Source organism: Raphanus sativus, chromosome 8, assembly GCF_000801105.2.
Source record: "Raphanus sativus cultivar WK10039 chromosome 8, ASM80110v3, whole genome shotgun sequence".
NCBI classification, from domain to species: Eukaryota; Viridiplantae; Streptophyta; class Magnoliopsida; order Brassicales; family Brassicaceae; genus Raphanus; species Raphanus sativus.
In genome coordinates this window covers 7,768,399-7,790,068 of record NC_079518.1, presented here as the reverse complement: position 1 = coordinate 7,790,068, position 21,670 = coordinate 7,768,399, and the positions used below count along the sequence as shown (strand labels likewise).

At 34.3% G+C, this 21,670-nt stretch overlaps 3 protein-coding genes, 1 non-coding gene and 1 pseudogene across 5 annotated transcripts; 4 read left to right on the top strand and 1 right to left on the bottom strand.

Annotated features, from left to right (window-relative positions):
- The first annotated feature begins 661 nt into the window (after positions 1–661).
- Positions 662–2,693, top strand: LOC108820928 (uncharacterized). Of its 2 annotated transcripts, none has more exons than XM_018593959.2 (6): positions 662–769; positions 1,168–1,269; positions 1,343–1,519; positions 1,611–1,709; positions 1,780–2,025; positions 2,132–2,693. In XM_018593959.2, the coding sequence occupies exons 2-6, from the start codon at positions 1,213–1,215 to the stop codon at positions 2,432–2,434; spliced, it is 882 nt and encodes a 293-aa protein (XP_018449461.1). In that variant the 5' UTR covers positions 662–769; positions 1,168–1,212; the 3' UTR covers positions 2,435–2,693. The 2 variants fall into 2 exon arrangements, with proteins under 2 accessions (XP_018449461.1, XP_018449462.1); XM_018593960.2 differs by lacking the exon at positions 662–769 and adding an exon at positions 800–955.
- Positions 2,694–3,938: 1,245 nt separating this feature from the next.
- TRNAI-UAU (transfer RNA isoleucine (anticodon UAU)) lies at positions 3,939–4,011 on the top strand. Its single transcript has one exon. It is a non-coding gene; the product is annotated as a tRNA-Ile (tRNA).
- A 1,853-nt stretch (positions 4,012–5,864) lies between these two features.
- On the top strand, positions 5,865–9,540 carry LOC130498947 (vacuolar sorting protein 39-like; annotated as a pseudogene).
- LOC108819467 (uncharacterized) lies at positions 9,481–15,255 on the bottom strand. The gene is made up of 26 exons (XM_056992667.1): positions 14,965–15,255; positions 14,730–14,891; positions 14,488–14,653; positions 14,295–14,411; positions 14,080–14,213; positions 13,853–14,003; positions 13,715–13,782; positions 13,300–13,398; positions 13,073–13,185; positions 12,783–12,957; positions 12,577–12,687; positions 12,431–12,509; positions 12,187–12,330; positions 11,992–12,105; positions 11,770–11,891; positions 11,591–11,673; positions 11,383–11,507; positions 11,188–11,308; positions 10,982–11,119; positions 10,813–10,909; positions 10,607–10,732; positions 10,412–10,504; positions 10,230–10,335; positions 9,987–10,133; positions 9,833–9,912; positions 9,481–9,747 (listed from the first exon to the last, which is right to left on the bottom strand). Exons 1-26 carry the CDS (start codon positions 15,115–15,117, stop codon positions 9,625–9,627), a joined length of 3,147 nt encoding a protein of 1,048 aa, XP_056848647.1. The 5' UTR covers positions 15,118–15,255; the 3' UTR covers positions 9,481–9,624.
- A 4,185-nt stretch (positions 15,256–19,440) lies between these two features.
- LOC108821168 (GATA transcription factor 19) lies at positions 19,441–20,583 on the top strand. Its single transcript, XM_018594213.2, has 2 exons — positions 19,441–19,868; positions 20,030–20,583. The coding sequence occupies exons 1-2, from the start codon at positions 19,575–19,577 to the stop codon at positions 20,384–20,386; spliced, it is 651 nt and encodes a 216-aa protein (XP_018449715.1). The 5' UTR covers positions 19,441–19,574; the 3' UTR covers positions 20,387–20,583.
- Positions 20,584–21,670: the final 1,087 nt, after the last annotated feature.

Sequence of the window (21,670 nt, the reverse complement as noted above, 5' to 3'; positions counted from 1 at the left end):
AAGTTTAATACATTTTCTTTCTTACAACGTAATTACAAACTTAACTTTAATCACTTCTTCTAGATCATGGCACAATTGACGAAGACATAAAAAAGAAGACAAGTAAGAGTTCGTCAAACGTGAAAGGAGGTTTCTTTCTTTTATTTACCAGAAAAAGTTCCATTCATGACACTAATTTATCCACCTATTATAAATTATGAAACTATATTGGTAATTTTATAACAGATAATTTATAATTTTCCCTAAAAAACGGTTTTATCTACAAGCATATATAACTTTGTCTATTAATATATAAATAATCAATCATATTCAATAAATTTCAAACTCTAAAAATTTAGTGAATTCTTAATTAACCAATAGATCTGGGAAGTTTCCACATTTTAGGTATTTTGTAAAATCAGCAAATCTTATTACTGCGCGATTTTAGGATCTCTTGTCATATACTAAGTGTTTCAGATCTTATTTATTTGGTCAAACAAACAAACGTTAAAACTAAAAAACAATAATTGGAAAATTAAATTAAATAGAACTTTTTATTATTTGCCAACGAATGGGCCTTCACATATAGACCAAGATTTTTAAAAGTTTCTGAAAATAAATAATATAATTTATTATTTTTAAATGCCACACAAATTAGTTAATGTCTTTTCCCACGTTATTCGCTTTTTAAGTCCTTTTGAAGTGGGAATGATACTCGCGTGACGACCAAACCCCATTGATACTTCTCTCTCTCTCTCGATCACTCATACAACGAGATCCTTATTATCAGGTTAGATCCTTTTTGCGTTTTCATTCTCATGTTCATTTCATTCGTCTAAAGTTATAGTTTCTCCATATGTGTTGTTGAATTGAAGCTTCTACCATTTTCAAGTCTCTCTCGACCAAGAAGTTTGTTATCTTTCAAAAGTCAAAATATATGTAATTAATGCTTTGAATAATAATACGTTTCGAGAAGGTAATTACTAGAAAGTTTTTTCAAAGTTGAATTATTGATTAAACTTTTGTAAAATCTTCATTAGGTAAAGGTAATTACTAGTAGGGATTCTTGATCCCGTTTTAGATGTTAGATTATTATTTATCTATTAATAGCCGATCAAACTTCCTCTTGCTGAATCTTGAATCTAATCTAGCTCTTATTGGATCATAACTATATTTTACCATTTCTAGGCTTTGAAGCTATCTCGTTAGAGATTACAGTATTGTTAACTAAACATGTTTAAGAGAAGGAATGCTCACCAGCTTGATGATGGTTCTCAGCATGATAACAAGGTATACAAGAATCTTTATTGTATTTTTTTCTCATTAATATAACTTCAAAAGTCTTACGCCTACAAAAATTCAGGTTAGAGAATTGAGATCTGGGATAGGACCGCTCTCTGGACATAGTTCAGTGTTCTGCTCTGATGCTTCTTTGAGGAGGTATTTGGCTGCTCGTAACTGGAATGTGGAGAAAGCCAAGAAAATGCTTGAGGAGACTCTTAAGTGGAGATCAACATACAAACCTCAAGAGATCCGTTGGGTAAATTTTACTCTATTTGCTCATATATTCAATGATATTGTATATATTTTACGAGTAAATAATCTGTTTTCTTCTTTTTAATTCTCTCCAGAATCAAGTAGCACATGAAGGTGAGACCGGTAAAGTTTCAAGAGCTGGTTTTCATGATAGACAAGGTAGAGTAGTGCTTATAATGAGACCAGCATTACAGGTATGTAAGCGTATTTTCACATACTTAATATTTTTCATGAGTTTTTAAAACTCATAATATTGTAAAACAGAACTCAACATCAGCAGAAGGCAATATCAAGCATTTGGTCTATCTTCTTGAAAATGCCATCCTCAATCTTCCCAAGGGACAAGAACAAATGTCTTGGCTCATCGATTTCACTGGTTGGTCTATGGCTGCTAATGTCCCTATGAAAACAACACGAGAGATTGTCTACATTCTACAGAATCATTACCCTGAGAGACTCGGTATCGCCTTTCTCTACAATCCACCAAGACTCTTCCAAGCAGTCTACAAGGTAAAGAGTCACTATACATTAATCAAAATGTCTTTTTATTTTATCTTTTAAAAAGTTTTTGTGAACCCATTAAAGAGTCATTATTTACCTACTCTTCTTTCTCTAGGCAGTTAAATACTTCTTGGACCCATGTACAGCTCAAAAGGTCAAATTTGTGTACCCTAAAGACAAAACAAGTGATGAACTGATGACATCACATTTTGATGTTGAGAATCTTCCCAAGGAGTTTGGAGGAGAAGCAACACTAGAGTATGATCATGAGGAGTTCTCAAAACAAATGTGTGAAGATGATGTCAAAACAGCAAAGTTCTGGGGATTGGAGGAGAAACAGTATCCGAAACCAAACGGTTTCTCTCCAGCCGATGTTGTTCCTGAGCCAGCCACTTCTATTGCATCAGCAGCTAGCTGAGTTATATATATACAGACAGAAACAAGAAGAGATGAATAGTAAAGGTATATTCTCGTCCAAGAAGAGCCAATAAAAATGTCCTGTTTACTTAGATAATTAATAAGGTTCCAAGTCTTTGCTTAGTGAGCCAAATACATTTTAAAATATGTTATAATTAACAGAGACGTTCCTTGTCATGAATGTTGTATGTGTGAGAATATTGTTCCATGTGTAACATGTTTTGTGTTTAGTAATTGAAGCTAGCAGAGTAATCCTTTTATTTATGATGATTATTTTTCAAGTTCAGTCATGGGTGCTTATGAAATATTGCTCTTAACCAGTGTTGTTAAAACCGGACCGGCAAGCGAACCGGATTTTTTTTGGGTCATGGGTCAATGTGGTTCGACCAGATTTGATCCGGTTCGATCCGGGTTTGATTAGACTAAACTAAATTTAATGATATTTTGAATATGTATATTTTTACAAAGATAAAGATCATATCAAATAAAATATTTCAATAACCATAATGTTTAGAAATTTTTAAAAAGTAACAAACTAAAAATGTAATAAAAGTAATAGAACAATGTAATAGTCCAAATCTCAAATCAATAGAAAAAACATATTTAAATTTTATTCTCCGGGTTTTTGTCACTCCAAATCTTCATCACCTTTACAAAAATTATAGACACATTAGTTAAAAATTTATATTGTGAAATAAAATTAAAAATTATACCATGATTGAGTTATTCAAATCTAAGTTTTCAATTTTTAAAATCTTCGAAACAAAAACAATACCTTGAGAAGTAGATACTTTTTGAGTTGCAGTCTTGCATAGACGTCAAAGACTCAAGAGAAAAATATGAGATGGCTTTACTTTATTAATCTGAATTCTATTTTTATTTTAAAAAGGAAAATTTAATTGTTTTATTAATAAATTTTTGGTTTAATACAAGAACCAGGGTTTAACCGGTTCGTTGGATCGCCGGTTCACGGGGTTTTAACGGTTCGATAGGGGTTTTTAACCGGTTCAATTATAGTTGGGTTTTGACATTAACCCAACCCGCATTTGTGTCCGGTTCGTGGTTGAACCTGGTCCGACCGCCGGTTCGGTCCGGGTTTAATAACACTGCTCTTAACTAATCAATCCACTACAATATTTTAAAGTTATGTCAAGATGAGCTTAAAAAGGCCATAATGTCTCTCTAAAGCTTTTAAAGACATATTTCATATCATATATTTATTATTATTAAAATATAAATTTCTTTTATTGGGTTACAAAAAAAAACTTCTTTTATTGATGTAATTGTGTATTTTCAAAAAACAAATGTAGCAACAATTTTAGCTATTTAACTTTAAGAAATGAAAACAATGAAAATCACTAGATATCTATAAGAAAAAAGTATTTTTTTTTTGTCAGCTAAGAAAAAAAGTATATATTAAGAAAAAAGTATATATTAAGTATACATTATCTGAAATATGAAATAATGGACATGATATAAACTTATGTAGATTAGTAATCACAACAGCTCCCGTAGCTCAGTTGGTTAGAGCGTTGGTTTTATGAGCCGAAGGTCGCGGGTTCGAACCCGCCGGAAGCATTTTTCACAAATGTTTTTGTAATTTTTTTTTCTTTTTTTAACCAACGCACGATTGATTTTCAAATCAGCATCTCCGATCTCTGTCTGCAAGTGAATTCAAGTTGAGTTTAAGCTCAACGAAATTGTTGTAATAAAAATAAACTAGATTTTGACCCGTCCTTAAAAGGACGAAAATATTTTCGAATGATATAAATTTTTATTTTTCGATTACGTATATACTTTTAAATGTAACGCATGAAATGTTATATTCAGTGTTCTGTAACCCGATCCGGACCCATGGTTAAATCGATAAAATGGATGATTCTATATGTAATCTGGTTAAACTCGTTATTTAAAAGTTCTATTAAACCCGCAAATTTATTGTAATATTTTATATTGGTAAAAAAGTTATTTTATTATTATATTTTTTTAAATTAACTATTGTTATTCAATCCGCTTTATACTTGATAAATAAATTAATTTTTTAAAAATATTTAATATATATTAATGTGTGTATTAATTTATGAAATTATTTATTAGTTTATACATCGTACTTTAATATTTGCTTTATTAAGTTGAAGTATGTTGTAAAATTCATGCATTTATTTTATTATGTTATTTTATAATATAGAAATAGTTAATAGATGGATTAAGTTACTTTATATTTATTAGTTGGTGTAGTAATTTAATTAAGAATATAAATTATGTATAATAATACTATAGAAATTTTATTTTCTTAGTATATAAATAAAAACTGAATTAAAAATCGTTTTTAACTACAGTTAGTTATTAATTATGACTTTTATTAACTAAAATAAATATTAAAAATAATTTGTATTTACATTTTAAATAAAAGATATTAAAAAGATATTATTAAGATGTAATCTTAGTAAAAGATACTTAAGAATATATTTTAAAGATCTTATTTTTAAATATTAAAATAATTGGTTAGATATAGTATATATTAATAATAATTAAGTTAGTTATAAGAGAAATAATAGTAATTTAAATAAATGTAATGGTCCAATCTTGGACTACTTACAAGTAGATAAAAAGTTATTCTCTTTTAATAGTATTGATATTTTTTTTTTTTTAGAAACAGTAATTATAAAATTTATTTTATATAACTTTAGTGTATATTTTATTTCTAAAAAAACAATTGTTATAGAGATGATTTTGAATATTTTTGTTTAATATATTTATATTTAATACTATATATTATATATATATATATATATATATATATATATATATATATATCTTGTGATATTTGTTTTTGTTAAGATTCGAATTTGAATGAAAATTGAAATATTTAAAAGGAAATAATATTTTTCCTAAAAATATTTTGTATTTTTATTTAACATAATATTTTTTTATATATATATTTGTTTTTCATAAAATTTTTTTATTTTTTAAACATTTCTGATAAAAAATAAAATTTGATTTCTTTTTCTAATCATGCAACTCATCTATTAATCAACTAAAATATATATAAATGATTGGTTGGATGAGTATATTTGATATACAATTTGTTTAGATTTTCATTGAGATATATTTGTGAATAAAGTTAAAAACGAAAATAAATTATTATGTGTGATAAGTAAATTATTATATCTTATGTTTTTGGAACTGTAAATAGTTCATATATGTTATTAAAAACGTGATTAGGTTTTATCAAGAGTGTTTTTTCTATGCATTTAAAATATTTACACAGTTAAATGTGTAAGCACCTAAAATGTTAAAACTATAAAATTTTATTAAATTATATAAACTTTTAGTATTGTTTAATTAGTTGGACCAAGTGTATTAAACTACTGAATTGTAAAATTCAATGTCTAAGAAAAGTTTGATATATAACAATATATTTGAGTTAAATGGTTTTCTTGGATCATGTAATAAAAATGGAGTAAAAATAGAATTATAACAAATTAACACATTTGTAAAGTTTTATCGGCTCACTTCTCAAAACAATGCATCACGTGGAACAAATCATGTCACTATACTGATTGGTATTTCATTTGGTTATAATTGGTTAAAGGATAATATAATTTGATTTGTAAATTATCGTTACGTTTGTTAGTGTTTGTACAGCGGAAGAATCAAACTTAAGAATATACTTTTCTTAAACGGGAGTTATATAAACTAATAATAAGAAATGTTATGATTATTTCTAATGGGCTGTGAATAGGTGCAAATTTAAATGACAACTTTTTAAGTAGATAAAATTTAGGACTCTAAATTAATAGAGTAGATGGTTTGCTCAGTGTTCATCATGCTCCTATCTGACATGTTCTCAGCTTTGATTCTCTATCACCATTCCTCATGTTTTTTTTGAGATTTTGATTCCACGAAACAGACAATGGTTCACAACGCCTACGATTCGTTCCAGCTTCTCAACAATTGCCCCACTCTAATCTGACGCTCTCGAATCCTACGGCTCCAAGCTCTTAACCGGACGGCTCCCTCCGCATCTACTCTCCTCAATCCTTCTCTGAGAAGCTGCTTCGAGAGTCTTACGTCCTCGAGACGACCGTCTCTGGCTTCTCTAAGAAACCCATCGTGTCCATAAAAGTCTCTAGCTTCAAGAGAGCTGCTCCTATCTCTCTCCGAGTCAATCTCGTTTCATGAACTTTCAAACTTGGAGACAGCCGCTGTGTGTTGATCAAAAAAAAAAGACAGCCGCTGTGATCGCCAAAGCTAAAGGCGCGAACGCCTACTCGTGGGACGACGGTCGTGGCTTCCTCTGTTTTCTCTAGGCAAAAGAGGGTCTGTGTCTTCAAGCACGACCGTAAAGTTTTGATTTTTAGCTGTCTGGGAGCTTTGAGTTGTGTCTTGTCTGCACATTGGATTAAAAGTTTGGATTTTTATTGACGAAACGTTGTACAGACAGTTGTGCTCCAAAATATTCAGCACCTTGTTAAGAGCAACAGTGCTGTGATTGTTGGTTTGGATAACTCTGTTCATCTTCTCTTCCCTGTTTCTATAGGTGCCCAGGTATTTACTCTAGCTCTCAGAATATTTAATTTATGTTGCTTGCTACTGCTCATTGATAAATATGATAATGTGTTACCTTTTACCTTTATTTATTGGTTGAATATTATGCATGTATCCTTTATATGGTAATGTAGAATGACTTTGATTTTGATTGCAGATTGTGCAGTTAACAGCTTCTGGAAACTTTGCAGGAAGCCTTAGCTTTATGCAATGCAGGCCTTGAATCTAAGAAAATGAGTCACAACACTCTGATGGCTCTTGTAAAGTACTTGCAGAAGACGAGACCTGGTATTATAGAGAAGGCCACTTTTGAAGGAACAGAAGAGGTCATTTTCAGATGCTTATGACTCTTCTAAGTCTAAGAAGTCCAACAAGGTAATAGCTGATTATTGACTACTTTGTTTAGGTTTGAACAAGTTTTTTCTGCAGGGACGTGGTGTGATTCCGCTTAACTCAGGTGCCAGGGAGATGGCAGCAATCCTTGATACAGGTGACGTAAACATCTGTGAGGAGATTCTCATGAAAAGTAAAAATCACTCTGCACTTCTGGAATTGTTCAAGAGCAATTCGATGCACCATGAAGCCCTTCAGCTTCTTAAACAGCTCTTGGAAGAGTCCAAATCAAACCAGTCACAAACTGATGTTACGCAGATGTTTAGTCCTGAGTTGATCGTTGAATATCTCAACGCAGGTTTTACTTATGCTAACCTTTTGTCTTGTCTATCTATAGGTTCTTAATGGTTATGCTAACTTTATGTTGATGGATTTATCTTTGTAGCCTCTCTGCAGGACTGATCCTATGCTTGTCCTGGAAAGCTGTCCGACACAAACCATCGACTTGTTTTTGTCTGGAAACATCTCGGCTGACCTTGTCAATTCGTCTGAAGCAGCATGCTCCAAATATGCAGGGTAGATATTTAGAACTTATGATGGCGATGAATGAAACCGCAGTTTCTGGGAATCTCCAAAACGAGATGGTGAGGACTAATAGCATTTATTCATTGAGCTTACGTTAGGCAGTAACAGTTTGGATGATGTTAACAGGTACAAATCTACCTTTCAGAAGTGCTTGACTAACATGCTGCTCAAAGCGCGCAGCGGAAATGGGATGACAAGGATCATCCTCCCGAAAGGAAGAAACTGTTGTCGGCTTTAGAGAGCATCTCCGGGTATAATCTACATACTTTGTTGAAGCGTCTTCCACGTGATGCTCTCTATGAAGAGCGTGCTGTTATATTGGGGAAAATGAATCAACATGAGCTTGCTTTGTCCATCTATGTTATTAAGGTACTGATCAGTAATCTTCTCTTGTCACCAAATAATCTTCTACATGAGTGTTGCTTATGCTTTAACTCTTTAGTTTTTTAATGCACCTGATCTGGCGCTAGCTTACTGTGATCGTATATATGAGTCCGTATCTTATTTACCATCTGGTAAACCGTCAAGCAGTATCTACCTGGCACTGCTACAAATATACTTGAATCCTAAGAAAAGTGCAAAGGACTTTGCAAAGCGTATTGTAGCTATAGGATCATTCGAAAGTTCAGATACCACGAAGAGGATGGAGTCTGTTTTGTCTTCAAAAGTTAAAGGAGGCCGGTCCAAGAAAGTTGTTGCAATATAAGGTGCTGAGGAGATCCGAGCTGGTCTAAGGAGCAGCACTGACAGTGGAAGAAGCGACGTTGATGTTGAGGAACCCATGGAGGAAGGAAACTCCACCGTTATGATTTCTAAGTTCTTGATCTGTTGAGTCAAAGGTGGGAGAGAATCAATGGTGAACAAGCCCTCAAGCTTTTACCAAGAGAAACTATACTCCAGCCTCCAGGTGAAGTGTTTTGAATCTGACTTGTCTAGCATCTTATTGAAGTCCGACTCATTCTTTATTGGATCCCTGCAGAACCTGCTTCTGTTTCTTGCACCTCTTCTAAGAAATTCAAGTGAAGCACACAGGAACTTTTCAGTTATTAAGAGTTTGAGGCAGAGTGAAAATTTGCAGGTATGTTTGCGTTCTGGAAACCAAAGTTATGAGACCAAAAGAAAGTTCCATGTGATGGATGAATCATATAGACCCTTAGGAAGTTAGGATTGATATTAGGTTGAAATAAATAGGTAAAAGAAGAACTGTACAAACACAGGAATGGAGTGGCGCAAGTAACAAGCGAGAGCATGTGTTCATTGTGCCATAAGAAGATTGGGACAAACGTCTTTGCTGTATATCCCAAAGGGAAAACGTTAGTTCACTTTGTCTTCTTCAAAGATTCTCAAGGCATGAAAGCTGTTTCCAAGACATCACATGGAAGAAGACGATGACATGATCATTACCGTAACAAAACACTAAACCGTTTATATTTTCCACAACTCGTAAGTTGCAAAACAAGAAAGCCTCGTTTTCTTGTTTATCGGTTTGCAGAGTTTTTGAGCTTATTTTGTTTTTTTCTTTCTTGGTTTGTGTTGGGTGAAAGTGATGATTGATGGTCTTGAGAAAACCAGTTGCTCTTGTTGTAAAATCCGTTTCAGTTGAGATTAATTTATATGAAAAAGATTGTTTGATTGGTATTGTAGAAAACATATCATGTGTACTCATCAAAACTGATAAACATTTGGAGTTCTAATCGACCAGAGCTAAGAGATTTGAAGCTTTTAGACAAAGCGTGGAGCCTTGAGCAAGTAGATATCTCTCACCAATCCTTTACCCATTTCACCTACCGCCTTCAACATCTCTACTGGATTAGTTTCCACTTCTTCTTCATCTCGTTCTCGTTTCTGTAACCAAACAGAACATGTTTGCTTAGATTTGTCTTTTTTTTTTGTTAGTTTGAAAGAAGTTATCAGAAGTTTTGTTTCTTACCTTTGAATTGTGTTGAGTCCAAGTCAAACCAATCGCGTCGCCTCCTATATGATCATACCACGTCTTCAAGGTTCCAAACTCTTCCTGCAAGGCAACCGTACAAGATAAGAACACCATAGTTTGAGTAACTTTTAAAATTTTGGATTTAGAAAACTTGCCTGCAACCCAGTCATGAAGCACTTGGTCGGCTCGAAGTCCACCATTAACTTCTTCTTAAGCTCCTCAGGGCTTCTCTTCATATCTCCAGGCAATAAAAACGGGTTAAACGCTTTACTCGCCTTTCCACGAGCTACATGTTTCCCTGCTCAAATCATTTTGCCAAGAGTGTTAATTTCTGGATTTAATGACAGAAACAAAAAAGAGAGAGAGGAAGGAACAAAGAGCCATGTTCTGGGACCTTGGTTAAGTTCCGACGGAAACAAAAGATGATGTGGGTAAGGTAATTTTTCTCTATGGAGAAGAACAACTGCGTCATAGTTGTTCAAAGGTGTTCTGAAAAGGCACTGCAACATGTATAAATGCAATTAATACCAGCTCAGCTCAGCACAATGCAATGTGTTTTCAGTGTATCTCACTCACCTCCCATTGAACAGAATCATTGTGTTCTTGTAGTACCAGCTTACTTAATACGTTTGCACTGCTTCGAGCATAAGCCACCAACCTTTTTAGTTCCTTTAACAAAGTTATTGTAAATTTGAGTTAAAACAAGAAGTAGAGAAAAAAAAACTGAGTGAGGCTAAGATGATTTTTCAAAACCGTATGCTAAATACTAACCGATAAGTTTGGTGAAAGTGATGTCCATGCCTCTGATGCCTTGTCGTAAGGAGCTGCCAAGAACATGGCTGAACTTATGTTTTGTTTGTCCTCTTCGTAGCCCTTTCTACTTGACATGAAGTTATCCTAAAAATCCAAAAGAGCATTGACATACGGCGTTTCAAAGAGATCTTAATATTAGACCCATTATTAGAAAAATGACTCACATTGATCTCTTTCTCGTCATTTCGGCCGAAGTCATTGTTTATGTCAACAATCAACGGATAGAACATCCAGTCATAGTCTGCTAGTAATCGCAAGAACCTGTTACACAGCACAGTGAGAAAGATGTAAACGTTTTAATTCTTGGTCAAAATTATGGTGGCCGAAAGAAACCTTAAGAATCCGTTGATGCGAGAGCAAGGAACACCAAGTGGAAGAGGTGTGAGGAAGACATGTGCAACCAAAAGTTCAATGGCCTCTTCTGCCAAGCAACCAGAAAAGAGATGCGCGGAAACCCATCTTTTCGCAAGCCTTAAGATAGCAGACAAGGTATGAGGTTAGAAACTATAAAGCAAGCAAAAGTATACAACGTCTTTTACCTTGCGACTGGTGCATATATAGGAAACCGTCCGTGCAAACCATTGATCATGCTTGCATGTTGACTGCGAATGAAAAGCATTTTATCGGCAGAGGAAACATGCTTCACCGGGTCAGCTCCAACTGCAACTCAGTAGAAGTACATTAAGTTAGAATCACATAGGAGATATTATGAGTGCAAGAGAAAAAAATCTCACTTTCTCTCTTCACCAAACTCAGGCCTCTTTCATGCAAGATTCTCATGCGAAATGCGTAACCACCCATGAACACATCAACGTTATCCTCAGTAGCTGTGCACGTTATTCCCTTAAAGGTCTGAAGGCTGTCAATATTTTCATTTTGTAAGAATAAATATAATACTGGGGGTTAATAGTATGAAGAGTTTCTAACAACAGTTAAACATACTTCTGTGCAATTTGAAGAAGGAAGGCAGTTTTAGTTTTCTCAATTGCCAGATCATCCATGGGCCAGTTACCAGAACCTTCTAGCTGCGAATAGCAAAAGAACAGAAAAAAATGGGGAGTTTAGATAACTAACTAACAAAACGTTTATACGCTATTAATCAACTGGAGTACTGATCCCACCTGAATCATGACCTCCATTGTTGGTATGCAAGATGGGATAAATTTATGTAGTCTTTGCGCATCAACCTTTCCATAAGCCAGTGGGTGAGGTTCAGGGGGGAACACAGATGTGAGCCTGAGAGCTGAAAAACCACGAGGAAGATATCACAGATACACCAAACATCAGTACACACACTTGTTTTGCTCAAAGCTGAGTGCAAAATGGAATACAGGAAAACAAACCTGAATCTAAAGGCTGAACGCTAGAAACTTTTAGAGGTATGCCTTTGATCTCACGCAAGCACTTCGAGAAAACTTCGAAGGCTTGAAGCAAATTTCCAGATGTAGATATTGGGTCTGAAACATAAACAGCATTATTGCAAACACGCAATGCATATATACGAAACAAGTGAGAGGTTTAATGACTTTAGTTAATACCTTTATCGCCGTAGATCAGAGAGAAGTCAAGTTGATCAACTAATTGTACAATGTCATCAGATGAGAGTGAAAGATGCCGCTTTAAGATATATTCAGTCATTTGTTTCATGATAAGATGCCTTGTCCACTGTTGAGTCCCCCAGACTAAGATATGATAAAATAGACAAAGATTCAGTTTTACATTAATTTGAAACTTCTTTACTAAAACTCTGCCAAAAAGTATTGTATTAATGATATAACCGACCTGTGCTTTCCGCTATTCTTCCATCCTTAAACCTCCTTAGCTCAGATTTATTCCCCCAAAATTTTCGGAACCTGAGTGCCTAGAAAAAGATTGAGCTATTTAGTAAGATCGAAGGAGACAAGGATGATAAATAAATCTTGATGTACCTCTGTCTTGTTTTCCGCATCTGGCCCGATATCAACCGTTCTAAAAGCATTTTCGATAGAGCTGATAGATATTCCAATACAAAGTGGTTCTCTGTCAAGAACTGACAATCCCTGTTTCAAAGACAGTTAAAAATTGTTAGAATAACATGACTATTTTGGCTGCAATGAAAAGTAAAATTCGTAAATCTGAAAAAAAAAAAACGTACACTCTCCACATACGAATCTTGATTGGTATTTCTCCAAACAACGCGGATTGATTTAGCTCTGTCACCCAGTCCTTGTTCCAGAAGGCTATGCACTTTCTGCTCATACGTTCTCCAATACTCCTTGTCCAAACAAAACCCTGATGTAGACACTGCTGTTTTCCCTTTTAGGTGTAACCTAAAGATAAACTTATATGTTAGGATTGCTAACTAGAAATAATAAAAATTAGCCACTTCACATCTCTAACAACACAAATAGATATCAATCGAGAGAAGTGAGAAGCGAAGCTTACCTTATGCAATGATCATATTTAACAGGATAGTCGATCTTAGTCATAAAGGCCTCTTCGAATCCTCCATCTCTGAGTTTCATACATTTAAGCGTCGAAGAAGCCTCCTCTCGGAGCTGCGGCCATCAACAAACAAATCACATGAACAAGTCACAAAGACAACCACACCCTTGGATAAATTATCAGTAAAACGGACTACAGAGTTAAGAGTTTTCTTTAGGTTAAGGTACCTCGTGGAATCCAACACTGGTCATCCGGAAAGCCAAATTCACAAGTGTAGATGAATCACATATAACAACAGGAAACAACTCTTTGAATTGCATTTTCTCCTGAAATTTAAATGTTAACTATCAGTAAATTACAGTATGCAGGAAACAAGACACCAATGTGCGCACAGGACAATTTCTTCAGCATATACTATTAATCAACAAATTCAAGTGCTACAAGAAAGTCGAACACGAAAAAGCTAGTGCCTACATAAGTTTTTTTCAGCAGTATTAAGACTTCCATTTATAGTCTTTGGGTTACCAGACGATGCCTTATAGGCTATTCAACTCAATGACACTATGAACCCAATAGTCGCAGTGCAGACTCATACTGCTTCGCAAAAAAAAAAACACACTGATAGGCAAGTAGAAAACGTACCTCCTTCGAGACAGGGCTTTCACTCTTCGGTGGAAAAAATAGACCCCTTTCCCATAATTTAGAAGTGGCTGCCAACAGAATTAACAAATGTTGGTTATCAATAATACTTACAGAAAATAGACTCTGTATTAGCATTACCTATGAAGTCCAGTGTCACCCTGAATATGTCCAGCGCGTTTAGTGACTGGTTAATTTTGCCATGTGTAGCAAGGTATGACAGTATCACAGAGACTAAAAATCCATTCATGCAATCATGGACGTATATCGAGCTCCTTTGTCTAGCCCATATCTGCACAAAACCATAGACGTTTAAAGAGACTCCGAAATAAACACAGGTTAAAACAATACGTGTTAGCTATAGATACCTTGAGCAATATCAAAGCATCTCCCAACTCCTTCCACACAGAGAAAGTTTTCTTGAGAAGCTCAGAGTTTTCCTCCAGAAACATATCCTCCAATATGCTTGAGTTGTAAGTAGGCGTGGGCTGAGCGACACCATCTTTAACCATCAAGACAAAAACATAATGATCAACAAACTGATGTCTCACCAATTCAACGTTATTGAAACAAATCGCATTACCTGTAGTTACAGAACGGACGTTGTTTCTGCTCATACTCAGCTTTGCAACATCAAACAGCGATGTCGCTGAAGGGATTATTCTAATGCAAAATCCAGGAACGTTATCAACTTTCTTAGCTGCAAACACACATTTTCTCAACGTCAACACATTGTCACCTTTCTTAGCGGTAAAAAAAAACTAAAGCACACTTACCTGGGAAAACAACTAAAACTGGCTTCCTCGCCTCGTTCTGTAAACTTGACCACTCAACCTTCTCAACGGACGACGAAGCCAACAGATGCTTCTTAAGCACACAAAGATAAAGACATCTCTTGGCATGGTACCGATGATTCATGTAATCTTTCTCATAGAAACATTCCTGCAATCACCCTTCTATAGTTAAACACCACAACACCGACTTCAAAACATAGAGAATGAGCAAAACAGAGACTGACCTTAGGCAAGTGGAGGAGAAGATCAACAGAAGCATCAGGCTTCGCCATACAACGAACAGAGTAGCTTCCGCATAGACTAAAACCATTTGGCTTCTTGAAAGTGAACTCCACTTTATCAGCTCCAATGTCTCTAACGAAGCTAGGAGCTAGCTCTGAAGTAACCTATGGATTCGGAAGTTTCTCAATTGTTAATAAAGCTTAAATTTTTTTTTAGAACACTGACGGTAAAATCTACCTTAAAGCCTTGGGGGATTGCATCAGTAGCTTCTCTAATCGAAGAAACGAAACTGTCAACGGGCTTGCTGAGAGAATCGTAGTCTATACGAATGTCTTTTAGCAAGCTGTTGACTTTCTGGATACGAGAGTCTGTCACTGCATCTGCCTCCATCTTGATCGGATTATTGATGACTATGGGAGTAAGAGAAGAGCAAAAAAAAGTTGTTCTTGAAAATTAGGGTTTTGCGTCTGAGGCAGGAGGAGGAGGAAGAAGAAGAAAGGCTTAAACCCTTTGCTGTTTTTAGTTTTGTCAGGGAGACGGATACGATGCCGTTTTCAGTAAACGATGGTAATCGACCCATCTTAAGTTTTGTACAAGACCATATTTATAAAGCCCAGCGTTTTTAGGAAGCCATTTATAAAGCCCAAAGATATTAGAACATGCAACAAAGTTCTTGGTAGTGATCATAATTCAATCTTCTAATCAACTAATTTAGAAAGTCCTATTTTAATTCAGTTACTAAAATGATTCTCTGTTATATAGAATACCAGAGGCAGAACTCCGTGCAAGTGCAGAGTCTTGGACGTTGTTGCTCTATCTCAATGTGATGTGTTGTCGTGTTTGTGAAGTTTGTATTTGTTGTGGTCATTGACTTTCCAAGATGTAGTAAAGGAGGTAGATAAAATATCAGTTGAGTTTGTAGTAAATGATTGAAGGCCTCTCTGTAATCATTAGCTTTACATATTTGTACTTACTGTGTAAAAAATAAAAGATAACTAACCTAAAAGAAAATGTAAAAGTGCTCTTCCTCTTGAGACTTCTGAATCGACATTAAAGGCATCCTTAAATGTTTTGTACACCATTACCTACCTTCAAAAAGTGGAATAAAAAGGATAAATACAACATTACTCTCAAGCTAAGGTTAGTAAGCAGGAAAAGAAAAAAATAATGTACCTTAATAACAAAAGCAAGGAAGTACATAGAATAGTGAGTCTGGTCCTAAGGTATTTGAAGCAACATACAAAGACACGTTTGAGATATGTCATGTCTTCCCACGCTGTCTATAATGCTGTCAAAGCCTTGGTCATGCACTAGTCTTGATGTACGTATCAAAGTCTCGTATCTTATGAGTGTATTTTGTTGTCTAATATACTTGGGAATTTTAATGTGTATATAAGTATATTCAAGTAACAGAAATACCTTTTTACTCTATTCAAGACACAAATTTAGTCAAAACTATAAAAATTTCATTACTTTAACATGTTACAAATTGATATATAATCTAAGTTGTGCTTCACTTTAGCAATCTAATTTTACCTAAAAAGTGTTGCATCTCAACATTACAACACTAGACACAAACTTCACAATGTGCTTGAGTTGGAGTAGTGGAATGATGGGTGATATGTCGGAAAGTGATTTGTGGTATCATGTGAATGAGACTAAAGCACATGGAAAAATTATGTGATGATTGCAGGATCAGTAAACAGTGATTTCGAACATTCGGAAAAATTAAGACACATCTTGTTGGACGGAATGGGATCCACGGGCTGAAAGAGCGGTTGTGGATTGCCAATTAACCGTGGGTGGTAGGAGCGTTATAAATGGTATCAGAACCGACCTAGACGAGTGTAGAGTCAATAAAGGCTCACACTAACATGGGTAACGATCCTGGAACACAACATTGCTTCTTTGAGAGAGGTGAATTGTAACATCCCGGTTTGTGGTATATGAAAAAAATTAAGAGAATCGATTTGGCTATCTATGTCTCAAATGTGCGCTTAGCTTTTTTAGCACACATCTGTTTAGAACTCTAGAGTTAAGCGTATTTGCGCTGAATTGTAACTTATCGAGAAGTGATTCGCGATAACGTGTAAGTGAAACCAAAGCACGGAAAAATGTCATGTGATGATTGTAAGGTCAATAAACAACGATTTCGAATATTTCGGAAAAATTAATCCACGACTTCAGACAGAATATAGTTTATGGGCCGAAAGTGTAGATGTGGATGGTCCATTAGACGTAAACGGTCGGCAATTTACAATAATATGCAGTTCTCTAAACAGTTCAACGGGTTGAATACTGACAGCCGAGCATATTGGACAATACTAAATGTCAGATTTGGAGATATGGTTACTTATATACATGCAAATGGAGGACAAAGATTAGAATAAGATTAGAAGTCACGTGAGTGAAGAGACACGACAAGGTAATGTGAAATTACAAAGTCGAACACTTAGTGTCTTGGGGTAGTAATCGTTAGGTTTCGTGTTCAACGAAGCAAAGTGTCAAGTGTGTGAGAGAGAGAGAGAGAAGCATCTTTTGGGAAAGTGGTGTGGTCGTCTCAATTGAACAAAAAAACATCAATCTCAAGACCGATCGGATTCTCTTTGTTCCCTGTCTCTCTGGGTCTCTTGATGTTGTTTAAATCTTTCCGGCTATACGTATTTTTGTCCGTTCATGTTTGGCGGCACACATCCTCCAACAAGCTATCTAAAAGGTCTATTGTTATTTGTTAAACAAGTGTAAACTATACGTTCCACATCATATATATCTAAACTCAGCTGTTTCAAGATTTGTCAGTTCATTTATTTTCAGTTTTCTTAAAGCCAGAATGTTTAATATGGTATGAAAACTTTAACACATTTTTCTTATTTGTGTTCGTCTATAATGGGTTTATCCTTTTGATATAAATGTTTTTTGCTCAAGCCTAAACTCAGCTGTTTTTCATCTTGTAGAACTATACATATTCTATTTGATACAAAATAATACTTACTGCAAAAGAAAATCAACATATAGATATGTTCTTTGAGATAACGCAACTTCTTTATTTGATCCAAAATAGATAAAAAGAAAAATAAGATAAACGATACAAAATAATACTTACTGCAAAAGAAAAACAACATATAGATCTGTTTTTTGAGATAGCGCAACTTCTTTATCTGATCCAAAATATATAGATAAAAGAAAAATAAGATAAAAGGGTAAAAGAAAATAAGAGCTTAGAGCTACTTAGTGTACTCATTTGATGGTTTCATTCTCTTTGTACCTTTTTAAAATTTGAGTTGGGGTTGGAGATTGCTTCTTTGACTAATCAATAGAATCTATATGTATATCTCTACCTCCAAGTTAAAGAAAGATCAGAATGTTATTGCTTTTATAATCATTGCAAAGTATCTCACTTGGGTCCCCTTTACCTTTATCCCTTTATATTTCACTTCCAGCTTAAACATTGGCTCGTTTTATTCCTTAGCTCCTTAAAAGCACCGATCTTGGTGATCAAGATCTCTCATGGATTGGCCACAGTGGTGACAGTGATAATGTTCAAATGCACTCAAAAGTTCTCAACCACTAACGTTTGAAGAAATCTATAATATTCAAAACCAATTGATAGTACATGTATGTTTTTCTTTTTGAAATCTCTGACAAGTCTTTGTTTGGATTGGAAATTGTATATGAATTTCAAGATTATGTGAAAAAACATTCAAACTAAGATTAGATCAGAAACGAGGGTTAATACTGTAGTTGAAAAAGGCGTTTTTGAACGACATATTATTACACATTAGAATGCGTGATACGATATAACTTTGTACGGTGAACGTTATCACCACCCTTAGAACATAGTATGTAAAAAGTAATACAGAGACTCATGTAAAGAACTGAGTATTGGTGACATGGTGAAGCAAGCGATGACGTGTGGTAGAAGGGAGCTTGGAGATTCGAGTTGGAGGACGATGGTGATCGTACAGAGACCAGATCCATAGAAGACCGTGACGTTCCCCATTCACGTGGTCCTCTTTTGACTACATTCTCTGATCTCTCCCGCTTTAACTGCAGATTGAACTTGTCACTATTATTACTTACTTTACCATTTAATTATTAACACCCTCTTTTAGATTCATTATAATTATAGTGTAGTTTGCTTAGCAGTGTTAAACAAACATTTCGTCCGTACAATAAGTATTGATTTAGAGGGATAATTTATTAATTAATGCTTTTTCTACGTTAAAGAGACTGGAGCATTTCATAGGTAAACAAAATCGCTTAGGAATACAATATACTATTACTAGTAATATCAACATTAGAAGTATAAATTTAATTTAATTAAAATGCTGAAAATAATAATAAAGAACTAAAATGATAAACTAAAATATTTATTGAAAAAAGAAATTAAAATTATTAGAGTAATTATTTGGATCACATGTCAGGAAGAAAAAACTTAAATAGTGTAACTTCAACAAAAGGTTCTTATAAGTTATAACTAAATAAATGACCCAACAGTGCCAACACATATTCAAAATTATCATTGTAGCATCTTTTTAGACAAAATAAAGGAGTAAACACATGTAAATCGAACCAAAAAGTAACAATATGGATTCAGTCCTACATTTCGTATATAAAACCGGGACCAAACTTTACTCTTTTTGTCGAGTTCCCAAAGCTCTATAAATAGTAATTACCCTCCTGTCTCCATTTCACAATATCAACGTGTACGCCTTTGTTTTTAGCTGACTCTTCTTACACCGTTTCCTTATAACTATACCACACAAGACACACTTCTCGTTCTATCTCTCAAAACACGATTTACGTTTAGGGTCTCCAGTGTCAAATTAATATACTACCGTTTAGTAATGGGTTTCTCAATGTTCTTCTCATCTGAAAACGAGGTCGTCCATCATTCCTCTCCTTATGCTTCTGTTGACTGTACACTCTCACTTGGAACTCCAGCTACTCGTCTCTGCAATGACGACGACGATCGTAGATTCTCTTCTCATACCTCAAACAGATTAGGCTGGGACTTCTTGCAAGGTTCCAAGAAAGGCAGTGGCGGCGGCGGCGGCGGAAATAACCTCCTCCCTCGGCGTTGCGCTAACTGCGATACCACTTCTACTCCTCTTTGGAGAAACGGTCCAAGAGGTCCCAAGGTACATATCTATACCCAATATCAGTCATATAAACCAAATACTATATAGTCCAGTTAGTTTTTTTTTTAACGAAGTTAGGTTTTATATTAAACTCATCATTCTTTAGTTAATATGAAAAATTATAGTTATCAATAATAATTTTATGATTTTAATTTGTTCAGTCATTATGTAATGCGTGTGGGATCCGATTCAAGAAAGAAGAGAGACGTGCGTCCACCACCAGAATCTCGACTTCCGGTGGAGGATCAACGGCGGCTGGAGTTCCGACTTCTGATCAACATGGAGGTGCAAATTATTATTACAACAACAACAATCATTATGCTTCACCGTCACCTTGGATTCACCACCAACATCATAATACGCAGCGAGTCCCTTATTACACCTCGGCAAATAACGAATATTATTCTTTCGTTGACGACGTCAGAGCGGAAAATCATGACGTCACAGCGGACCCGTTCTTGTCTTGGAGGCTTAACGTCGCCGACCAGACCGGCCTTATGCACGATTTTATGATGTAATGAATGATCGTTTTATAGTCTTTCCCCTTATAATGTCATAGCCTTGGATACCATTTAGCATAAAAGAGTAGAGTGAAGTCTTGCAGCCTTGGCCAAATTATTTAATTTAATATATATATTTGAATGTTCTTTTTTTTTCTTTTTGGGTCTTTGTGTAAGCTACTTGTGTTTTCTTGTCCTGACTTTTTGAATGTTCTCTCGGGTAGTGAACGAATGGTAGTAATTAACCTTTTCAGGATGTGTATTCTAGTTTGACCATGACTCTTGAACAGGATGTGCTTAAATACACCAAAAATAATTTACATACACAATTGAGAACATTTAATATTGTAAAACAAAAAGATGTTAAGATGTTAAATTAAAGAAACGAAGCGAATCTAAGCGAATATAAATTACAAATATGTACTGAAGAATTATTATTAATATTCAGTTTTGTATTCTTTGGCTGTTTTCAAAATGTTACACATATATAGACTTAACCGATCCATACATTTCTTTATTGTTTTCATTCCTGAGGAATTAGTATGCGTATATGAAATGCAAATTTAGTTTCGTCTGTTTCAGGCAATGGCGGAACCAGGTAAAACTTTCACTAGGGTCAATTTCATTATAAACATTATTACAAGGGTCATTAAGTTAAACCCATAGCATTTTCTTAGTACTTTTCCTTATTATGCAAGTACAATTTTTTTTTACAAAATCCATGTGGGTCATTTGACCACCCTCAAGCCACTGGTTCTAGGATGATTATTCATGTCCAATTCTAAGAACACTAATTATATCTGAGGAAAAATCTCTCAAAAATCTAATTTTTTCTATAACCAAAAGAACACACAAAGAGAAAATGATTAAAATAGTTTAATAAAATAGGTAAAAGACATTTGTAACTCTATTATATATAAAAATAAATATTAAAAATAAAATCATTATCTTTTATTTTAAAAATGTATCCAAAACCATTTTGAAACTTTAGTTTTTTATATTTTTGAATTTTTGAATTTAATTTTTGATTTTTTACCCATAAATACGTTTAAAATTGTTATTTTAAATATTATACCTTGAATCTAAAATTATAAACTTATTCTCCAAGTTCTAAGTCTACCTCTAATCTAAACTCTAAATCTAGATGAGTTAACCTAAAATTACAAATATCTTTTAAAATTTTAATAAAATTTAAATCGGTCATTTTGACTTTTGAGGATTATTTTGTGATAAAAACATTTTATTGATTTACGATGGTATCTTTTTGAAAAAAATATATGATGGTATTTCTCTATATTTAAA

Bases quoted from the DNA above. Each gene is read 5' to 3' on its own strand.
- LOC108819467 (XM_056992667.1), bottom strand. From the start codon at position 15,117: ATGGAGGCAGATGCAGTGACAGACTCTCGTATCCAGAAAGTCAACAGC. The intron at 13,186-13,299 runs GTACCTTAACCT...TGATGGCCGCAG, and splicing joins CCAGTGTTGGATTCCACGAG to CTCCGAGAGGAGGCTTCTTC. The intron at 12,106-12,186 runs GTATTAACTAAA...TTTATGTTTCAG, and splicing joins TCTGATCTACGGCGATAAAG to ACCCAATATCTACATCTGGA.
- LOC108821168 (XM_018594213.2), top strand. From the start codon at position 19,575: ATGGGTTTCTCAATGTTCTTCTCATCTGAAAACGAGGTCGTCCATCAT. The intron at 19,869-20,029 runs GTACATATCTAT...TAATTTGTTCAG, and splicing joins ACGGTCCAAGAGGTCCCAAG to TCATTATGTAATGCGTGTGG.
- LOC108820928 (XM_018593959.2), top strand. From the start codon at position 1,213: ATGTTTAAGAGAAGGAATGCTCACCAGCTTGATGATGGTTCTCAGCAT. The intron at 1,270-1,342 runs GTATACAAGAAT...ACAAAAATTCAG, and splicing joins GTTCTCAGCATGATAACAAG to GTTAGAGAATTGAGATCTGG. The intron at 1,520-1,610 runs GTAAATTTTACT...AATTCTCTCCAG, and splicing joins AACCTCAAGAGATCCGTTGG to AATCAAGTAGCACATGAAGG.